Source organism: Euleptes europaea, chromosome 17, assembly GCF_029931775.1.
Source record: "Euleptes europaea isolate rEulEur1 chromosome 17, rEulEur1.hap1, whole genome shotgun sequence".
Taxonomy (NCBI): Eukaryota; Metazoa; Chordata; class Lepidosauria; order Squamata; family Sphaerodactylidae; genus Euleptes; species Euleptes europaea.
Genome location: NC_079328.1, coordinates 19,881,674 through 19,901,610, shown reverse-complemented (window position 1 = coordinate 19,901,610; position 19,937 = coordinate 19,881,674). Strand labels below are relative to the sequence as shown.

The window sequence follows — 19,937 nt, the reverse complement described above, 5'->3', positions numbered from 1 at the left end:
GCGCGGCGACTCTCTGCTGCCGCGGGGCGAGCAGGCGCCTTGACGGCGGGGCGGACCCGGGAACCGAAAGCGGCTGCTGGGAAGGCGGAAGGCGGCGCGAGCGCAGCGCCGGGCTTGGCAAGCCCCGGGCAAGGAGGCGGGCTCCCTCCGCCGCCGCCGCCCCCCCCCCCCGCGCCCCCCAGGCTTGGCGGCCAGCCCCCTCCTCTCGCCATGGGCGCGGAGCAGAGCGCCGACGCGGACGGACGGCCCCACGAGCCCAGCGTGTCGGGTAGGGGCCCTGGGGCGGGGGGCGAGGGGAGGCTCTCGCTCCCGGGATTGGTGCATGAGCTCCCTGCAGGCAGAAAGCTAGCTGTTGGCGGGGGGAGTCCGTGGGTCAGTGGTAGAGCCTCTGCTTGGCGTGCAGAAGGTCCCCGGTTCAATCCCCGGCATCTCCGGTTCAAGGCAGCAGGCAAGTAGGTGATGGGAAAGACCCCTGCCTGAGACCCTGGAGAGCCGCTGCCGGTCTGAGTAGACAAGACTGACTTTGATGGACCAAGGGTCAGGTTCGGTATAAGGCAGCTTCATAAGGGCAGGGGCCGTGGCTCAGTGGTAGAGCCTCTGCTTGGCATGCAGAAGGTCCCAGGTTCAATCCCCAGCATCTCCAGTTCAAGGGACCAGGCAAGTAGGTGATGGGAAAGACCCTGGAGAACCACTGCCGGTCTGAGTAGACAATACTGACTTTGATGGACCAAGGGTCAGGTTCAGTATAAGGCAGCTTCATAAGGGGAGGGGATGTGGCTCTGTGGCAGAGCATCTGCTTGGCATGCAGAAGGTCCCCGGTTCAATCCCCGGCATCTCCAGTTCAAGGGACCAGGCAAGTAGGTGATGTGAAAGGCCTCTGCCTGAGACCCTGGAGGAGCCATGGAGAGGGGCCGTGGCTCAGTGTTAGAGGAGGAGCCATGGAGAGGGGCCGTGGCTCAGTGTTAGACATCTGCTTGGCATGCAGAAGGTCCCAGGTTCAGTCCCCGGCATCTCCAGTTAAAGGGACTAGGCAAGTAGGTGATGGTGTACATTTCCAAAATATAAGATAAAAAACAAATAAAATAAAACTTACATGCAGCAACAGTGTTTTGTGTTGTGTAGGCTCCTATGATGTAAGTAATTATATTTCAGTTCAACAATTACTTTGATAAAATACATCTTTTGTTATGTGCAAATGGCTTTAGATACCTATTAGGTCCATAAATTACCATATAGCATATATTCAGCACAAAAATCAGCGACAATTTGTTGTTGACAAAGGACACCTGGACATATACCCATTACCTTCAATAGCTTAGGGCCTCATCAAACCTAAATCCAGCCCTGGCCCGGACACAAGCTTATTGCCTCGGATCAGAACTGGGAGATTATTGTGGCAAGCTACCCAAATAATGGATCAGAGGAGCATGCCTATTGTATTAGGTGCCGTGGAACATGGGCAGGATGGTGCTGCTGCACTCGTCTTGTTTGTGGGCTTCCTAGAGGCACCTGCTTGGCCGCTGTGTGAACAGAGTGCTGGACTTGATGGGCCTTGGTCTGATCTATCAGGGCCTTCCTTATGTTCTTATGAATGGCTGGATTTTGCAAACCAACTGGAAAAAAAAGGGGGGGAGAGTGTGCTAGCCAGAACAATGTGCAGAATGGTAAAGTAGGGGCCATAAAGCCAGTTACGGTTACGTGCTGTACCCTGGGTGACACACACCCCGTACCAGTAGAAACTCCCAGCTGAGTTACTCCAGATCAGGCTTTGAAAATGTAGCAGATGCAGAAGCACACAGAGCCTCTGGCCAAGGCCATTCTAAAACCCAGTTCCCTTTAGACACAGAGGCAGCCTCTTGCAAGGTCCTAAGACCTTGATGTTAAAAGTGCTGAGCCCGGCCTCCTGAAGGAGTGAAACCAGCGCAGTTCCTATTTTCATGTATTGTTCAAGGGCCTCATACTTCTCACAGTTATTTTGGGGGGGGGGGGTGTAGACCAGTTGCAGACTCCCCAGCAGACATTTCCAGGCAACTGGATGGAATGTGACAATCCAGTGGGGCTGTTATGGGATCAGGCATTTGAAGAGCAAAATGCTGCTTTGTTTTCTGAGGAAATGTCTCTATATTTAATGGGGGTGTCCAGTTGTGATATGGGGGGGGGGGGTTTGCTGCTGCCTAAGAATCTGAAAGGATTTGAAAAAGGTCACCACTGGTGCAGCCCCTCATCTAATGTAGCGGCCGTTTTGGAGCCCCAGACTTAGGGCGAAAACGCATGGTTGCTTTATTCTCCTTTAATCCCTGTTTTAGCCAGGATCGAATGCACATTAGGTGAAACGCATGCATTCGATCCTGGCTGAATCTTGGCTGAATCAGGGATTAAAGGAGGATAAAGCGACCATGCGTTTTTGCCCTTAGAGTACCTGTCGAAAGGCACCAGTTAGCACTTGGAGTGCTGGAGGTGATTGCCACCGATGCCAAGGGTGGACGGGTCTTGGATGGCTTCAGATCAGCCACTGCCCCAGCAGTCAGTTGTGATCGACAGGTTACCTATGCCCATGTTGCAATAAGCATGCATCTTCCTGAGCATCCTGACAGCCCTTGGCATTTTAAAGCTCTTGTAATTTGTCGAAGGGCCGGCGGGATCAAGGAAGGCAAAAGGGGTCATGCGTGTTTAGCAGGACTTGGGGCTCCTGGTAGCCAGCATGGTGTAGTGATTAAGAGCGGCGGACTCTAATCTGGAGAACCGGGTTTGTTTCCCCGCTCCTCCACATGAAGCCATCTGGGTGGAATTGGGCAAGACACCGTTCTCTCCGAACACTCTGAGCCCCACCTACCTCACAAGGTGTCTGTTGGGGGAGAAGAAGGGAAGGTGATTGTAAACTGCTTTGAGACTCCTTAAAGGCAGAGAAGAGTGGGGTATAGAAACCAACTCTTCTTCTTCATTCACATAGTTAGCTGTGGGTCATTGAGGGATCCCTTTATGCATGTAGAATAGTTAGATTCAAGTCCAGTAGCATATTAGGGATCAAGAAGATTTGCAGGATATAAGCTTTTTAAAAAATCTTGTTGGGTCTCTGAGATGCTACTTGACTCAAATCGAACTGTTCTACTGCAAACTAACATGGCTGCCCTCTGAACGTATCTTTATGTGTGCGTAAGCTGGCCCTGGGTACCAAAAGGAAGACTTTCCAGAGTTGGGTACAAAACCAAAAATAAGGAATTAAAATTTTTAAATGTGTTTCTAGCCCACATGGTTAATTCTTCTATCAGATTAGGTGTTTTTTTTTTAAGGCAATGCTTGATTGAATGGCATGTTTTGTTTCTTTGGGGCAATAATGTATTTATTTATTTATTTATTTAGGTTTCTACCCCACCCTATCCCAGGGGACATATTTTATTTATTTATTTAGGTTTCTACCCCACCCTTTCCCAGCACCCTTCCCCAGGCTCAGGGTGGCTAACAACAAACATAATGTACAATAATCCAAAAAATTAAGAAACAAACCATAAAACATATATTCTACTATTTTAAAAAAACCTTTAAAATTTAAATTAGGTAAAATGGCACTCTAACGATGATTCCCTCATTATGCCAAGTTAAAAATAGGGGGAACCATTCTTTAACAGGGTGAAATTGGTCCTGGGGGGTAACGGCGGAAGACCTATAAGACAAGAAGGGAAGCACAGATTCTATCCATCTTTTCTAATACAGTGTAGCAGAGAGAGGGAAGGAAAAGGGAAATAGGGTGGAAAGAGGGAACAGGAAGAGAAGGGAGGCTAGCTGCTATAAAAACGTCACTGCCCTCAACCTTAGGCCTTGCGAAACATCTTCATCTTACAGGCAAACTGTAGCTATACTTCTGGTGCTTCCTTTATGTATCGGTCTGGATATATCTTTCCCAGCGTCTCCTTCACCAGCCAAACAACGAGCCAAAATGGATGATATTGTTGTGGTGGCACAAGGGACTCAGTCGTCGCGCAACGTCAGCAACGACCCTGAAGTCATCAAGCTGCAGGAAATCCCAACTTTCCAACCCCTCCTGAAAGGTAGGATGCTGCTCGTTTTTGCCTGAATCCTGAGTATATAACCAGATATGCTCCCCTGCTACCTTTCCAAAACACTTCTGGTTCTTGACGCTCGCGCTTTCCTTCTCTCCAATCTCTGTCTTTCCATTCTTTGGATAGTAGTCCAGACAACCAGAGGGAAAGGATAATTATCTGGCATCTTGACTTGCGATGCTGGTGACGTCGTTTGCTCACGTAATGTTCAGCAGCCATTTTTTCATCACTTTAACTTTATTGTGAGCCCTGCTGTTACGTTTTGCTGAGCGAAATTGTTCTCCCTGCTAGCTTAGGTGTAACTTGATGAATGATAAAGGCTTAAGGGTATAAAATCCTAAAATATCTGCCAACTTAATGTGTGTATGTGTGTTAAAAGTGTTTTTAAAGTGTCTCAAGGCTCCTTTTTAGGTTTTGCTGTGACCAACTACCCTTTTGACATTTGTTCCTGTTGGCGGTGCATTTAGACTTCTCTTTAAAAGTGCCCATTCTTATGTTATCTGAATGGCCACAATAAATCTACAGGAGGGTGGCAAAATTCCCATGTTGATGATTGCTGCCCCTCACAACTATTCAGCCCTGCAATGTAAGTACATTACTTTGGGAGGGCCTGTGGTGGTGCTCCAGGTCCTGGGGAAAAAAACCAGGGTCTTGTAAGGGGCTTGCTAGCTCTAGGGTAGCTATTTGGAAAATGTTCCACATGTAGACAAATACTAGAGCTCCAGTGTTGTGTAGTGGTTAAGGTGTTGGACTCAGAACTGGGTAACCGAGGTTCAAATCCCCACTTGCTCCATGGAAGCTTGCTGGGTGACCTTGGGCCAGTCACACTCAGCCCTGACCCTGGCTAGTATTTGTATGGGAGACCTCCAAGGAATACCAGGGTTGTGACTCAGGGGCCGGCAATGGCAAACCACCTCCGAACGTCTCTTGCCTTGAAAATCCTATGGGGTCGCCAGAAGTCAGCTGTTGCCTATAGCTAATAAGCTACAATTTCTGCTGTGTGGTTGTGATCCAGCTATCATGGTTCCAGTAGTTGAATGAATGAATGAAAAACCTTTAATGGCATAAGTAAAATTACAATTGTTACAGAAGGTACATAAAATATGCAGTCATTAAGATACAAACATAGGCCAGTAAATTCCAAAAGTAGAAATTACAAACTTTGGGCTTTTTGAACTTTTATCACATCCACTAGAAAATTGGCAACATCTGCAGTAACCTCCGGATCGGAGTCATTTAATAAAAATTGACATTTTGCTTGGGTAGATAGGTGATATTTGGAAAGAAGCCAATTTTTTAACCATTTCCCACGGGGTGTTTCATATAGAGGGCAGACCAACAGAATAGGATCAATTGAGTCCAGGGAATAGGTATCACAGGGACAAGTCCTTTCCTGGATCGGTATTTGTTGATACCTTCCATATAGCATCGTTGAAGGAAAGGCATTAACCCTAGCGAGAGAGAAGGCTCTGCGGAGGGGTGGGATGTCCAGAGTGTGAAAATAATGGGGAATATTGTTGGTTAAATTCTTGAGACCCAACATTGCTGGGGAGCAGACCAAGGGTTGAGTGGGGAGTAACGTCTGACGCTCCATATCCAAGAAACGCTGTTTAACAATTTTAAAAATATGGGCCTCAGTAGTTAAAGCCAGGTCTTCCACAGAGACTCCAGATGATCTTATTTTAGACAGAATTAGACAATCCCAGGAGGTATTATGAAGTTCTTTTAGCAGCAGAGACATCAGAGATGGTTCCAGTAGTTAATTTTGGGTTTATTTTAATTTAAGAGACATCAGGAGGAGGAGGAGTCAGCTGTGACTTGACAGCAAAAAAAGAGACTAATACAGTGTCCGCCAGGTGGTGCTGCTGACTGTTGCCTTGGTGAATTAAAGAACAATTTTGCTAGCTGTTCGTGACGCAGGTGATGGTGGGAGTTCAAGGTAGGGGCCAGCCCCAAGCTATGAACCTGTTCCTTCAGAGGGCGTGTAACCCCCTCCTGGACAGGCTGACTCCTCAGTGCTTGAGTCTTGTCTGGCCTGAGCTCCAGTTTATTGGCTGTCATGCATCCCACTGCCTTCTCCAGGTTCAGGACTTCCACGGACCCACCTGGCTTAGTGGTTGAAAGCAGTGGTTCTCAACCAGGGGGAAGGCAGGATATTCCAGTGGGACCCCAGGTGAAAATTGCGTAAATGGGGGGCCACGGCACGAGACTAGGGGGCCACAGAGGGAAGGGAGAAGTGAAGAAAACAGAGAAGTGACCGAGAAAAGAAAACAGAAAAGAAATACGATTTGTACCTTCAGTGGACTGAAAACCTAACACACGACTTTCTTCATTGCACTTCTATGCATCGTTTGCAACTGTGGATTTTTGTATCGCTGTAATCTTGTGCAACGGGGGTAGAGGCTTTGTTCTCCCTTGTATGTGAACATTGTTGTTTATTAGCGTGTTGGATTCCCTTTTTGTGGGGTATTTTTTGTAAATTTCAGTTTCCCAATAAGAACTGCATGTGTGCGTTTTGTGTGGCTGTTGATGCTTCTTTGTTCCTTGGCAATTTGCAAACCAAACATTTAAATAGCTTACCTTTCTACCGGTAGGACAAGGGGGTCACAGGAAGGAAACAAGGTCGGAAGGGGGCCACGGTCGAAAAAAGGTTGAGAACCACTGGTTTAAAGGATGGAGAGCTGGGTACCATCCACATAATGGTGCCGCCTCACTCCAAATCCCCAGACGATCTCTTCTAGTGGATTGCTTATAGGTGTTAAAACCAGATCGGGGACAAGATGCAATCTTGAGGGATTCCATAGGGGAAATGTCACAGGTCCTCAGGCCCACCTTCTGTAACTGGCTGCCCGCGTTGAAACAGAACCATGGGGTATAAAATCCAACTCTTCTTCTTAGGGCAACTTAGGGTGGCTTGATGTTCTGCCATCACTGGGACTGCTTATTGGGGAAGACGTTGATCTCCTGCTTGCACAGAACACCTCTGGAACTAGTAGGCCTGCTGTAGCCATTTGTTGGGGTCAGCAGGTCTGCTCAGTGTAAGCACCTCATGAGTAGATCTGCTCAACTCTTTTGGCGCTGGACATGAGGTGAGAGGTTGCTCCTACAGAAGTGGAGGCTGCGACTGCTACTCACCATTTATTGACTACGCTTTCCTCCTCCCCTTCCTCCAGTGAACTCAGAGGTGGGGTGCATCAGTCTCCCCCCCCCCACCGGCCGCCTTTTGTACTCCTGTGAGGTAGGTTAGGCTGTGTGTGACTAGCCAAAGGTCACTCAGCGAGCTTCTGTGGCAAAATGGGGTTTCGAACCTGGGTCTCCAGTTCCTAGTCCAACGCTGTAAACCTTGTACCAAGTTGGCTGTTCTTGGTTCTGCTGCTTTCAGATGTCGTTGTGCTACCCTTATTTAGTTGCCCTTAAAGGTAAAAGGTAAAGGTCCCCTGTGCAAGCAACTGGGTCATTCCTGACCCATGGGGTGACGTCACATCCCGGCGTTTACTAGGCAGACTGTGTTTACGGGGGGGTTTGCCAGTGCCTTCCCCAGTCATCTTCCCTTTACCCCCAGCCAGCTGGGTACTCGTTTTACCGACCTCGGAAGGATGGAAGGCCGAGTCATCCTTGAGCCCGGCTACCTGAAACCGACTTCCGTCATGAGGTGCTTAGTTGCCCTTAGCAGGTGTCAAAATAAAGATGGAAAGTATCAAGGAGGAAGAACAAGAATAATAATAAAAGCTATTAGTTTTCTGAATATTCAGTTGTGGGAAGTTTTCATATCTTCCCCAGATAATTGTGTGGCTTGCATCTGTCATTCTTATCGGTGACTAGTTATTTTTCGTAATTAATTTCAGGCAGACACTAGGAGCTCTTTGAAAATAGGCTCATTGTGTTACTTGGCAGACTGTGTGAAGTCATAGTGGAGTCTTTCCAAGTCAGTGTGGCTTGTTAGATTTGTGGAGAAAGGCCAGCTTTTGGAGTTCTGGGTGTCTCGGTAGGAACAGCCGCTTGAGTGGGCCTTATACTGGGCTTAGCACCACTGCCTTTTAAAAACTGCCTTTTTGTTTTTTAATAGTTGCTGTTACCTTGCTTTATTTCTGTTGTACTCTAAGTTTGGGCATTTTATAACTGCAGGCTGTGCTTGGAGTTGGGCATAAAAGCCAAAGAGAAGAAAGAACCATTCAGTGAATTTTTTTAGCAAGTTTTATTAATTTTACATATGAACGGTAATACAAAGAAAAGAAGACGACAAAAAACAAAACAAAAAAAATAAAAAAGAGAAGGGGGAAGAGATACCCCCACTTTTTCTAACATCCTAATTGAGTTACAGATATATTCCCTTTTTCTGGTCATAGTCAATCTAAATACATTTATGCATACATATTTGCTTGAGTTTAAGGTTAACCTCCATCAAACATTAGTCTAATTAACATTTATTCCCCATTAAACCAGTTTTGTGTTGTTCAAGAACTTTTTTCCCCCTGCCCTATAGTTACTTATGAGTTATGAGTTATTCTTTTTTTTATTCCCTTGTTTTGTTCACTTTTATAGACTCTATCTCCAGCCGATAGAGATCAGTTCACCTGGAGAAAATGGCCTCTTTGGCAACAGGACTCTATGGCACTGAAGTCCCTCCCCTCCCCAAACCACGCCCTCCTCACGCCCCAGCCCAAAAACCTCCCGCCGGTGGCGAAGAGGGACCTGGCAACCCTATATATGACCCACTGAAGAATCCATCAGTTACATCACCTACGTGCAGAATGAGAAATCTGGTAGTGTTTTCATCTATTTCCACCAACTCTGATAGCAAAAAAAAAAAAAAAAAATCCCAACAGCAACTAGTTGCAGATGCTTACTTTCCCTTTTCAAACAAGCTATTCCACTTGTGCTCGTATTTTTTTTTTATGATGCCCACGTGTGACTAATCTAGATTGCGGTATTTGTTGCTCATAATTCTTTTTTTCAAAAACGATGGACGTACATCATCAATCTAGCTAACATTTCAAAATACTTCCACCTCATTAAATTCACCCCCCCCCCAGTTATAGCTACAGTATGTTGTTTTTGGAGCCCAGTACGATGCATTCACACTGAGAGGTTAAATGAGTCTAGAGAGTCATTACATTACTATTATAGTATTCATTTTGCTCTTTTTATAGTAATGGTAGTCTGTTTTCTGTATTGCTTTGCTGAATGTTGGAAAATAGGGGGCAGTCAAAACGCAAACTATGGTGCATTTCTGAAGGGACATACATTGAGAAAATTGGGCACTTGATAGGAGTGGATTGGGGTTTTGGGGTGTCCCTCCTTGACTTTGGTGCAGGAACCCCGAATGACTAAGACTGCCCTTGTTTCAGGGTCATTCACTACTGAAGTTAATATTGCAAAATAGGGGTTGGGAGCCCAGTTCCTGAAAGGATAAGATTAATTAGCAACACACTTGTTCTCTAAGCTAGCATGGGACCACTAATGAGAATACACGTCAAATACCAAAATGCTTTTCAGAACAGAACAGCAGTTTCCGGCCTTTGAGGGACAACAGCAGATCCCCCTGGAGAAGAAGATCCATACCCTCAGTGTGCCTTCTGAGAAAACCCCATGAGCAGCCATAATAATATTACTGAATGGGATACTTCTATCAAGTCTTCCTCCATCAGAGGAAGCCCTTCTCCACTGGAGAAAATCTTAGTAGAAGAGAGTGACAGGGTTCAACCTGCTTAAAATTGGTACGGGATGGTAGTGTAAGAGTATGTGTGTGATGTGACGAAATGTTGATTCCTGCGTTGTGGCTAAGGGCATTGGACGGGCCATTTCAGAGGTTGGTCTCTCTCCTCTGAAGGTTATGTTTCTATCTTCACCACTCCTGTTAAGCCAGTCGTGTTCCTGGCCTTTCGGGGTGGCAAAAAGGTCTGCTAATCTTCCCTTGATGTTCCTCTGGAGCTAATTAAATTCCTGAGGTTGCCTCGTGGGGTGCTCATCTTTGTGCCCTAAATAAGCACAAATAAACGATTCCCCTAGAATTAGCGCTGGCTTTCTATCGGCGTTTCTGCTTGCAAATTGAACGGAGCATCCTTGGGAGATTTTACTCCCTTTTTTGATACTTTTAAAAACATACTGAACAATGAACACAACGTCATTTGCAAGGGCAAGTCAGTTGCTTTAATCCAGCAAGCGGTAGCAGGGAACTGGGCGGGGGGCATTCTGTTGCATGGGCCCCCAAACTGTGGTCTCTAGTGGAGCAGGTGCATATCGTGGTTGACCCCCACAATGCAAACCGAGCCTGTGGGTTAATAGTGTGTGATGGGGTGGTGCGCTACCTGTGACCTTATAGCTGTGATGGTGTTGTTTTAGGGGAATGTATCTGTAATGGAGTGAGAAAGGGGGGAAATGGAGTTCCTTTCTCCTTTTTGATGGATTTCCAGTTAGAAGGACTAGGTTGGCCTGTGGGCCTTTGTCCTCCATTCTGCCTCATTGTTAAATAGTAAGATTGTAAATGCAGATATTTAAATATGCAGATGAGCAGTGGTCATTCTTTGCTCTTCTCTCATGGGCATAACTTCATTTAGTACCTAGATAAATAAACCTAATAAGGATGGTTTTTGTTCATGTGTTTGGAAAAATGCTGTCAGGGGAGGGAGGGTAGAATAATAGAATCACAGAGTTGGAAGGGACCACCAGGGTCATCTAGTCCACCCTCTGCACAATGCAAGAAATCCACAACTACCTCCCCTCCACACCCCTATTGACCCCTACTCCATGCCCAGAAGATGGCCAAGATGCCCTACTCTCATCATCTGCTTAAGGTCATAGAATCAGCATTTCTGACAGATGGCCATCTAACCTCTTCTTAAAAACTTCCAGGGAAGGAGAGTTTACCACCTCCTTTGGAAGCCAGGTCCCTCTTCGCCACCGGCAGGAGGTTTTTGGGGCAGAGCATAAGGAGAGCGGGGTGTGGGGAGGGGAGGGACTTCAATGCCATAGAGTCCAGTTGCCACAGCGGCCATTTTCTCCAGGTGAGCTGATCTCCATCGGCTGGAGATCAGTTGTAATAGCAGGAGATCTCCAGCTAGTATCTGCAGTCTGGCAACCCTAAGGGAGAGGGTTATTAAATAGTTCTAACCTTAGCATGAATCCTGCTCAGGTATTTTTGACTATCTGTGTGCACCACTATCACCTATTCTGTGTAGGTGAGCTCTTGCTATGAAGTGAGAGGAAGGGAGAGACTCAATTCGGTTAGGAAAGAAGGGTCTCCTGACCGTTACTGTTCCTTCAAGTACAATCACCCAACGAGGCCCAACCACTCCTAAAAAGCAGTCAGAAAACGCGCCCGGCCCAAGACAGCCAGGAGCCTTGGGGCTTCCAACCTCTGCAAATGTTTGTGAGAGTGAAATTTGCCTGCATGTCATCGAATAAGAATGAGCTGAGGTCAGCCTTGGCAAGAAGGGGCCTCTGTTTCTTTCCACACAAAACAGCACAACATGAAAAGGAGGGGGGAAGGAAAAGAAAAGGGGACGGAGGAGGAAGAAATAGTTTCAGTTGTACGGTAAGCATAATTTTAGGGATCCTGCACAGTTTGCAAGTTTTGAAGATATAAAAAGGCAAATGCGAAGGGAGGCGTTCAGCGGTCTTCCCTCGTTGCAAGGTAGCTGCTACGCAGGATTCTGTTTCTGAAGTCGCATCGCTCTTTTCGGATCTCGTCCAGGGATACAGCGTGTCTCCTGGCCCCAGCTCTGGTTGGAGCCTGCAAAACCGCCACAGGCTTCAGCAGAAGGGTCTGAGGGTTCATTTGAAGGACAGGCAACCGGTGGCCAAGTGTAGGGGTGCCAGGTCCTCCCTAGCCGTCGGTGGGGGTGGGGGGTTGCCAGCTCCAGGTTGGAAACCTCCTGGAGATTTGGGGATGGAGCCTGGGGTGTATAACCAGTAACCGTCAGCAGACAGTCATCTAAATTGCATTAGGATCTCAAATCAGTGAAGGCTAATCAGAAGGACCTCAGGCTAATCAGAAGGTCCTTCAAATCAGAAGGATCTCAGAAGAGGGGCTGTGGTTCAGTTTGTAGAGCATCTGCTTGGCATGCAGAAGGCCCGAGGTTCAATCCCCAGCATCTCCAGGTAAAGGGACTAGGCAGGTAGGTGATGGGAAAGACCTCTGCCTGAGACCCTGGAGAGCCACTGAAGGTCTTGAGTAGACAATGCTAACTTTGATGGACCAAGGGTCTGATTGAGTAGAAGGCAGCTTCATGTGTTCATGTGAGTATAGGGATCGCAGTGGGGTACAATGCCACCCTGTCCAAGCATTCATTTTCTCCAGGGGAAATGTCCTCTGTAGTCTGGAGAGGAACTGTAATTCCGGGGGTCCCCAGATCCCATCTGGAGGCGGGCATCCCTAGTCAGTCCAGCCCTCAGGGAATTCACATCAAGTTCCAAGAGTGCCCCGGAGGAAGGGTCTCTTCTGTCCCTGAACTTGCTTCTCGGCCACTTTTTTCCTGCATGAGCTGAACAAAGGCTCCTGAGCCCCGCCCCTCCCACCGTCCCCATGAACATAGCACATGAACAGCAACATGGTACCGAGGGGGATGCCAGGGCCTTTTCGGCAGCCATTTCTGTACTGTGGCATTCCCTGCCTGGTTGGAGTTCCCTGGTGTGCTGCCCAGTTAGAAGGGCCTGCCCCTCAGCTGTGCTTCCCATCTAGTGTATCGATGGGACAGATGCACTGATGGGAAGCAGATGGAGAGCAGACCAGTGAGCCGTGCAGAGGTGGAGCTGGCATCCTCTCTTGTGCGCAGCAGGTTCGGGACTCGTAAAGAGTCTTTACAAGACGAAGAAGAGCTGGTTTTTATATGCCAACTTTCTCTACCACTTAAGGAAGAATCAGACCGGCTTACAACCGCCTCCCCTTCCCCTCCCTGCAACAAGACACCCTGTGAAGTAGGTGGGTCTGAGAGAGCTCTAAGAGAGCTGTGACTAGCCCAAGGTCACCCTGTGAGGTAGGTTGGGCTGAGAGAGCTGTGACTAGCCCAGGGTCACCCAGCTGGCTTCATGTGGAGGAATGGGGAAACAAATCCAGTTCACCAGATTAGCCTCCGCCGCTCATGTGGAGGAGTGGGGAATCAAACCCGGTTCTCCAGATCAGATTCCACGCTTGAAACCACCGCTCTTAACCACTACACCATGCTGGCTCTCTTTATGTTGTTTAATTTTTCTCCTGACCCAGCAGCAATCTTCTTGCTGCACACAGTTTGAGAATTAAAAGGTCTCCATTGCTTCACTCTGTTTTTTAGAAGTGGAGTGTCCGGAAGTGTTTTGCGTGAGTGAAGCAGCTTTAGGCTGGCTGAAAGTGTGGGGACTGGGGAGGGGGGACCTTCAAGGGGGCTATAATAGGATGGTTAGCAAATCTGTCTTGCAGGCTTTCCTTTCTCTTTAATTCAGCCACCCATGTCGTCTCTACCTCCCAGAATATGATTCCAAATTGAAACTTACTTGGGAAGTCTCGGGGAAGGTTATATTAAAGTATAAAATAGCTAAATGGGTTCTCCCCTCCCCGTTTTTGTTTTAAGTAGGAAGTAAGCATTTAATCAAATCTTCCTAGCAGCCAGAATGGTGCATGTAGAGTAGCATGTTCGTAATTTTATTTTTATACATAATCTGTCACCCTTTAGACCACGCTGCCAAAGCCTGTGCGCATTATAATTAAAGTCAGATAATTTGCAATAAGACAATTAAAAACCCCACTCCAGCTACCAGATTGTGGAACTACTCTGGCCTTGTTTCTAATTATCAGGGATGTGTTCATAAGGGGGTGTAGGTAGCGGTGCTGAGCTAAATGCCCCCCCCCTGAGGCTGCTTACAGCTTTTCCCGCCCACCATTTCTCCCTCTGTGCTCCATAATCATCCTTAAATGATGTCTGCCTTCAGCAGTGTTAAATGGAAGATGGCAATTTACCCTACCCAGATTCAGATTTATTAACATGGTAAATGCCATTAAAACCATTCATAAAGGTTAAGGTAAAGGTCCCCTGTGCAAGCACCGGGTCATTCCTGACCCATGGGGTGACGTCACATCCCGACGTTTCCTAGGCAGACTTTGTTTTCGGGGTGGTTTGCCAGTGCCTTCCCCAGTCATCTTCCCTTTCCCCCCAGCAAGCTGGGTACTCATTTTACCCACCTCGGAAGGATGGGAGGCTGAGTCAACCTTGATCCGGCTACCTGAAACCGACTTCCGTTGGGATCGAACTCAGGTCATGAGCAGAGCTTGGACTGCAGTACTGCAGCTTACCACTCTGCCCCACGGGGCTCTCATACCTGCCGCCGTAACAGGCATTAAAATACTTCCCTTTTGGCTGGTGGATGGAGATCCAAGCATAACACCGGCAGTGGCCAAGTATCTCTCCACCGTATTTTCCTTAAAGAAATGTGGGGTGGGGAGGACTCCCCATTAACTGTTCAAGATCTGTGGGTCATGGGAGCTTGGGGGAAAAAAAGGAAAGAAAGGAATGAGCCCTTTGGGGGTCATGCGCCAGGAAGTGCCGCACAGCCAATCAGAGCTTGTTGATATCGCCTGGGGCAGAGGTGCGGCTCTTCTTCTGTGGGGCATATCATGGGCCACTGAACCCTTCCGCGACTGTTCTGCAGCAACACCTGAAAGAGGAGGGTGGTGGTGGCTTTGTACATTGACTCAGACTTCCATGAAATGGCGCTGTCTGTTTTTGATCATAACGTAGCTGGTGAGTCTTCTGATAAGAGGCATGTGGACTGTGGCCTTGCTATCGGAGAGTATTAACTGGCGCTGAGGATCAAAACAGACTAAATCTCTCTCTTTTTTTTTTTTAATGGCTAAATTGCAGTCAAACAAAAAGCCCCAGTTTGGATCACAACCAGAACGGACAGGTACGTTGATCCTTCTAGCCAGCGTGGTATAGTGGTTAAGAGTGGCAGACTCTAATCTGAAGAACCGGGTTTGATTCCCCACTCCTCCACATGAAGCCAGCTGGGTGACCCTGGGCTAGTCACAGTTCTCTCCGAACTCTCTCAGCCCCACTGACCTCACACAGTGTCTGTTGTGGAGGAGGGGGAAGGGGATTGAAAGCCACTTTGAGACTCCTTACGATATAGAAAAGCAGGGTATAAAAAACCAACCCTTCTACTCTTCTTCTACCACTACCCTTTGATTCTACCTATTAAAACTACCCTCATTATGCTACAATTACCCTCATTGTTTTTTTTTGGTTCCAGAATTACTGCCAGCAGGAGAAGTGTGGTTTCATTAGAAGCCATATAGACATGGCTCCCTTCCCACATGGCCCTGATCCAAATTGGAGGCACATGCAGTTGCAATTTAGCTTTAAAAAACTTGCCGCCTGAAAAGGTTTTGGGGTGTGGCATTATGTGGAAACAAGGATGACAAAGCAGCAGAACCACTTTGCTGCCATAGAGTGTGCATTGCTCCAAACTCCTGAGTAAACCAAAGGGGGCTCCAGAGCAATCATGACACTGTTCGGAGCACCGCTACGTTCCACAGGCCAAACACTACTTTGAAAGGAGAGCCCACCTTGTAGACCTGAAAATCCCCTTCTTTGGGGGCATTACAGCTCCCATAGTCATCCTGAAGCTGGTGGTCAATTTTTAGTTGTCTAGGTTTATTTTGCAATGTTATGCCACAGATGGAGACCCTTCGCTTCCATTGCAAATACCACGGGTGTATTCTGGAGATCATCTGGGCTGGGATGTTCTGATTACCTTCACTTTTTGGACTGTAACCCCTCTATCATCCTGAAGCCAGTGTCCAGTGTTGAGGCTCTGGCTTTATTTTCTGCCTGCCACAAATGGACGGACACACAGATCCTTGTATTGTTATAAATGTTTTGTTCCTGGCCTTTCTTCCCAGTTTGCGTGTTCTGCAACGAGCCATTGCAGTTGCTTATGGCTGTTATTGACTTTCTTCTAGGTCTACTCAGTGGGCAGACGTCTCCAACCAACATTAAGCTGGAGAAGCTGGATTCTCAGCAAGTTCTGCAGCTCTGCCTCCGGTACCAAGAGCACCTTCACCAGTGTGCAGAGGCAGTGACCTTTGACCAGAATGCTTTAGTCAAGCGAATCAAAGAGGTACGGGAGAGGCTGTTGTTGCGGGTGGAAAGTGAAGCTACAGGTGAGGGACCTAAGAATGCCCTTCTGATTTGGCACCTAGATGGAAAGCACACAACAGCATTCCTGGCTGATATTGTCTCAATATCAAAAGCCAGGAAGGCTGTGGAAGATGTCTCAGAATATGTTTTGGGATTAGCAACACTTCAGACTGAGCCTAGAATGGAATCAGGAGCTGTTCCAGGCTCTGGAGCTCTGGTTCAGCTGCTCACTGACCCATCTCCATCTGAGAGGGAACGACAGCAGGAAAGGAGTTACTGCTTATTACCTGCAATATTTTGTAGACATAAGCTCAGTCAGTTCTGCCCATTAGGGAGGGCTGTAGAACCATCTTGAGGCACTCCTTTGGAGAAAGCCTTTCAAAACACCCAAGTTCTTGTGTTGCTCTGTTTAATGAGGCATACAAGAGCCTGGAAGCCGTCCAACGGCCTCCCATTCTGCAGTCTTGTCTCTTATTTGGTGGGAAAATCCATTTTTAGAATCCTGGCATACGGTTTGCTTCCCTCTCGTGCGAGGGTTGACTTGCTGGTGGTCTGCTTGACATGCTGCAACTCATAGGGCTAGCCCCAGCCTACAAACTTTATTAAGTTGAATGTTTTTAACGTGGAAACTTCTGCGCTAGGTTTAAATAGTTTCCACACCCAGAGGTATGGTGTGCTCTGCTGGATTTTATTTTATCACTTGTGTGAAAAGGGAGGAAGCCACAGGAAAGACCAGGGGAAAGTTGATGGGTTTCAGCTTCTGCATGACAGAACTTAGGCTTTTGGTTTCAACTGCACACTGCTGAATCCTGAATTTGAATGTGTGCAAGTTCCATGGGGGCTGAGGACTATTTAGGCAGATTGTCCAAAGGAGAAGCATCTGCAGGGAGAATGTCTACCTCTGGGGGGAGGAATTTGTACTGGAAGGATAGGGAGAGAAGCGCGAGCGAGCATCTTTCCAGATGGTAAAGCTCAGTCCATGTAATAATACCTTTAATTAGAACCAGCCAAAATGACACAAAACGGTGCACGCTTTTGAGTTCACTAGGACTGCCTTGTGCTAACTAGACTGCTTACACCGATGGACTACATTTGCATGAGCAGCAACAACACAAGATACTCTCCCTTCCTTTCCATGTGCTGGAAGATCACAAGTTGCCCATCTCTCACTGGTCATTGATCCATAAAATGAAAGTGTTTTAGTTGTTGTTAACATGTTGCCCCCATTCCAGCAATGTAAGCCCGTCTTGCTTTTCTCTTGGCCCGTGAAGTGCTCCTCAGGGCTTCTTTGAGGGCCAGCGTGGTGTAGTGGTTAAGAGCGGTGGTTTGGAACGGTGGACTCTGATCTGGAGAACCGGGTTTGATCCCCCACTCCTCCACATGAGCGGCGGAGGCTATTCTGGTGAACTGGATTTGTTTCCCCACTTCTACACATGAAGCCAGCTGGATGACCTTGGGTTAGTCACAGTTCTCTTAGAATTATCTCAGCCCCACCTACTTCACAGGGTGCCTGTTGTGGGGAGGGGTGGGAAGGTGATGGTAAGCCTGTTTGAGTCTTCTTTAAGTAGTGGAGAAAGTCAGCATATAAAAACCAACTCTTCTTCTGCTGCTGCTGCAGCAGAAGCAGCCAAAGTTGAGCTCCAGATGGCCTGTATGTTGGTTTTTAGTTGCAGAGCATCCTTAACAGGTTGGGACATCTGACAGAGGGTATATAATGGTGTAGCAGTAGGGTTGAGCATACCTCGGTTGCCTTCCACTACAGAATAATGCCTCGTAGTAATTTGACGGAGGGCTCTGCTCCATGGAATGTGCAGAGTTGTGGGATTCGCTGGCTGAACTTTGATGAGGGTCATTCGTTTCAGCGTTGGGTGATTCCAGAGGGGTTGGGATTTTCCTGCCAACTTCGAAGGAGGCTCATGATCGTTCGATGAGTGACACAGCTTTAAATAGCAGAAGCAGAAATGTAGCCTGCAGTTATTTTGTTATAAACAGCTGAAACCCTTTTTTGAAAAATATGTTTTACTTTTAAAGAGAGGCGGTTAGAGACAATAAATCATGTTTCTGCAGTTTTCATGAGGTGCCGTAAGATTAATAGTTATTACAATTTGTTAACAATTAATTCAGAAAAGCAAAGCAATGGACTAGTTACTCCTTTTGGTAACCTTCCAGGTGTGTGTTTAGAATTCAGTTGTGTGAACTGCTAGTTCGTGCCCCCTTTACTCCGTCAGGGTTGTGATCTGTTTTAGCTGTGTAGTGTTCAATTAAAAGTGAAAAGAGCAGAACCACAGTCTAAATTCACTGAGGAGCAATAACAGATGTTCTCTGACTGGGAGTTAGCTGGTGGGAGGCACTAATTTTAGGGTTCCCGCAGCCCATTCTTCAAGATTAAGAGCCTCAACTAAATGCCATATGGGAAATTTGGTTTTTGAGGAAGAATTTGAAGAGGGACGGAAGAGAGGCAAGGCTACAGAGGTGTTAAAGGTGAGAGTGTTGCAGGCGGAAGGTTGGATCCAACCAGCTTTTCTGCTGGAGAAAGAACAAGGAGGGGTCCCCTTTGATCACCAAAAGGCTGTGATCACGTGTGTACGAAAGGCTGTGATCAAGCGTGCGGAAGAAGAGTTGGTTTTTATATGCTGATTTTCTCTACCACTTAAGGGAGACTCAAACCGGCTTACAATCACCTTCCCTTCCCCTCCCTACAACAGACACCCTGTGAGGTAGGTGGGGCTGAGAGAGTGTGACTAGCCCAAGCTCACCCAGCTGGCTTCATGTGGAAGAGTGGGGAAACAAATTCAGTTCTCCAGATTAGCGTCCACTGCTCATGTGGAGGAGTGGGGAATCAAACCCGGTTCTCCAGATCAGACTCCACCGCTCCAAACCACAACTCTTAACCACTACATCATGCTGGCACGATTATTCATTATTATTTTATTAAATTTCTTCCCCAGCCTAGGCCGGGCTCAGAGCAGATATACAAGGGCTGTATAAGAAGGGCTGTATTGCGTGAAAGAGACAGATGGATCCAACCCACCAGGGTAGGGCTGGGAAATTGGTGGGTCTGTTAATCATCTTGCTGAATTGCTGCTGTGGTCTGCGGCAAAAGTCTCTTTGTTTCGTAACCAACCCTCTTTCCACTTGTTTTTGCAACCAGATGGATCTTTCGGTAGAAACGCTGTACAGTTTAATGCAGGAGCGCCAGAAAAGGTACGCCAAGTATGCGGAGCAGATCCAGAAGGTCAACGAGATGTCGGCCATCCTCCGCCGCATCCAGATGGGCATTGACCAGACGGTCCCCTTGATGGAGCGGCTGAACAGCCTGCTGCCCGAGAGCGAAAGACTGGAGCCCTTCAGCATGAAACCCGAGCGGGAATTCAAGCTGTAGTCTTCTGCTTTTACCACCTTTTCATGGAGCCTGCTTGAAGCATCATGCACTTGCCAGCCAAGGCATTGCTTCTTCACCAAAGCACTGTGGTCGGAAGGGTGTCCTTAGCTTGCGAGGATGGTAAATTCAAACTGGGAATAAAGCACCACGTGGAGCATTAGATTTTTCACTGTTTCTGGGTCCTTCTGCTTGCCACATTCTGGCAGAACATTGTTTACGAGGCTCAGGCCTCTGTCCTCATTCTTCTTCTCCTACAGCAATTTTAAACTTTTTATTTTTAACCTTCAAGGAACTCTTTTCACATGAGCTTGCCTGCTGAGGAAGTCCTGTGCTTGTGCCACAGAAGCCCTTTGAGTTGCGAAGGATTCTGGGGCATGTTCTAAGGCA

The 19,937-nt window shown here is 47.4% G+C and overlaps 1 protein-coding gene across 1 annotated transcript; it reads left to right on the top strand.

Moving 5' to 3' along the window:
- The first annotated feature begins 210 nt into the window (after nucleotides 1-210).
- BORCS5 (BLOC-1 related complex subunit 5) lies at nucleotides 211-19,624 on the top strand. Its single transcript, XM_056862693.1, has 4 exons — nucleotides 211-268; nucleotides 3,903-4,046; nucleotides 15,991-16,148; nucleotides 19,320-19,624. The coding sequence occupies exons 1-4, from the start codon at nucleotides 211-213 to the stop codon at nucleotides 19,548-19,550; spliced, it is 591 nt and encodes a 196-aa protein (XP_056718671.1). The 3' UTR covers nucleotides 19,551-19,624.
- Nucleotides 19,625-19,937: the final 313 nt, after the last annotated feature.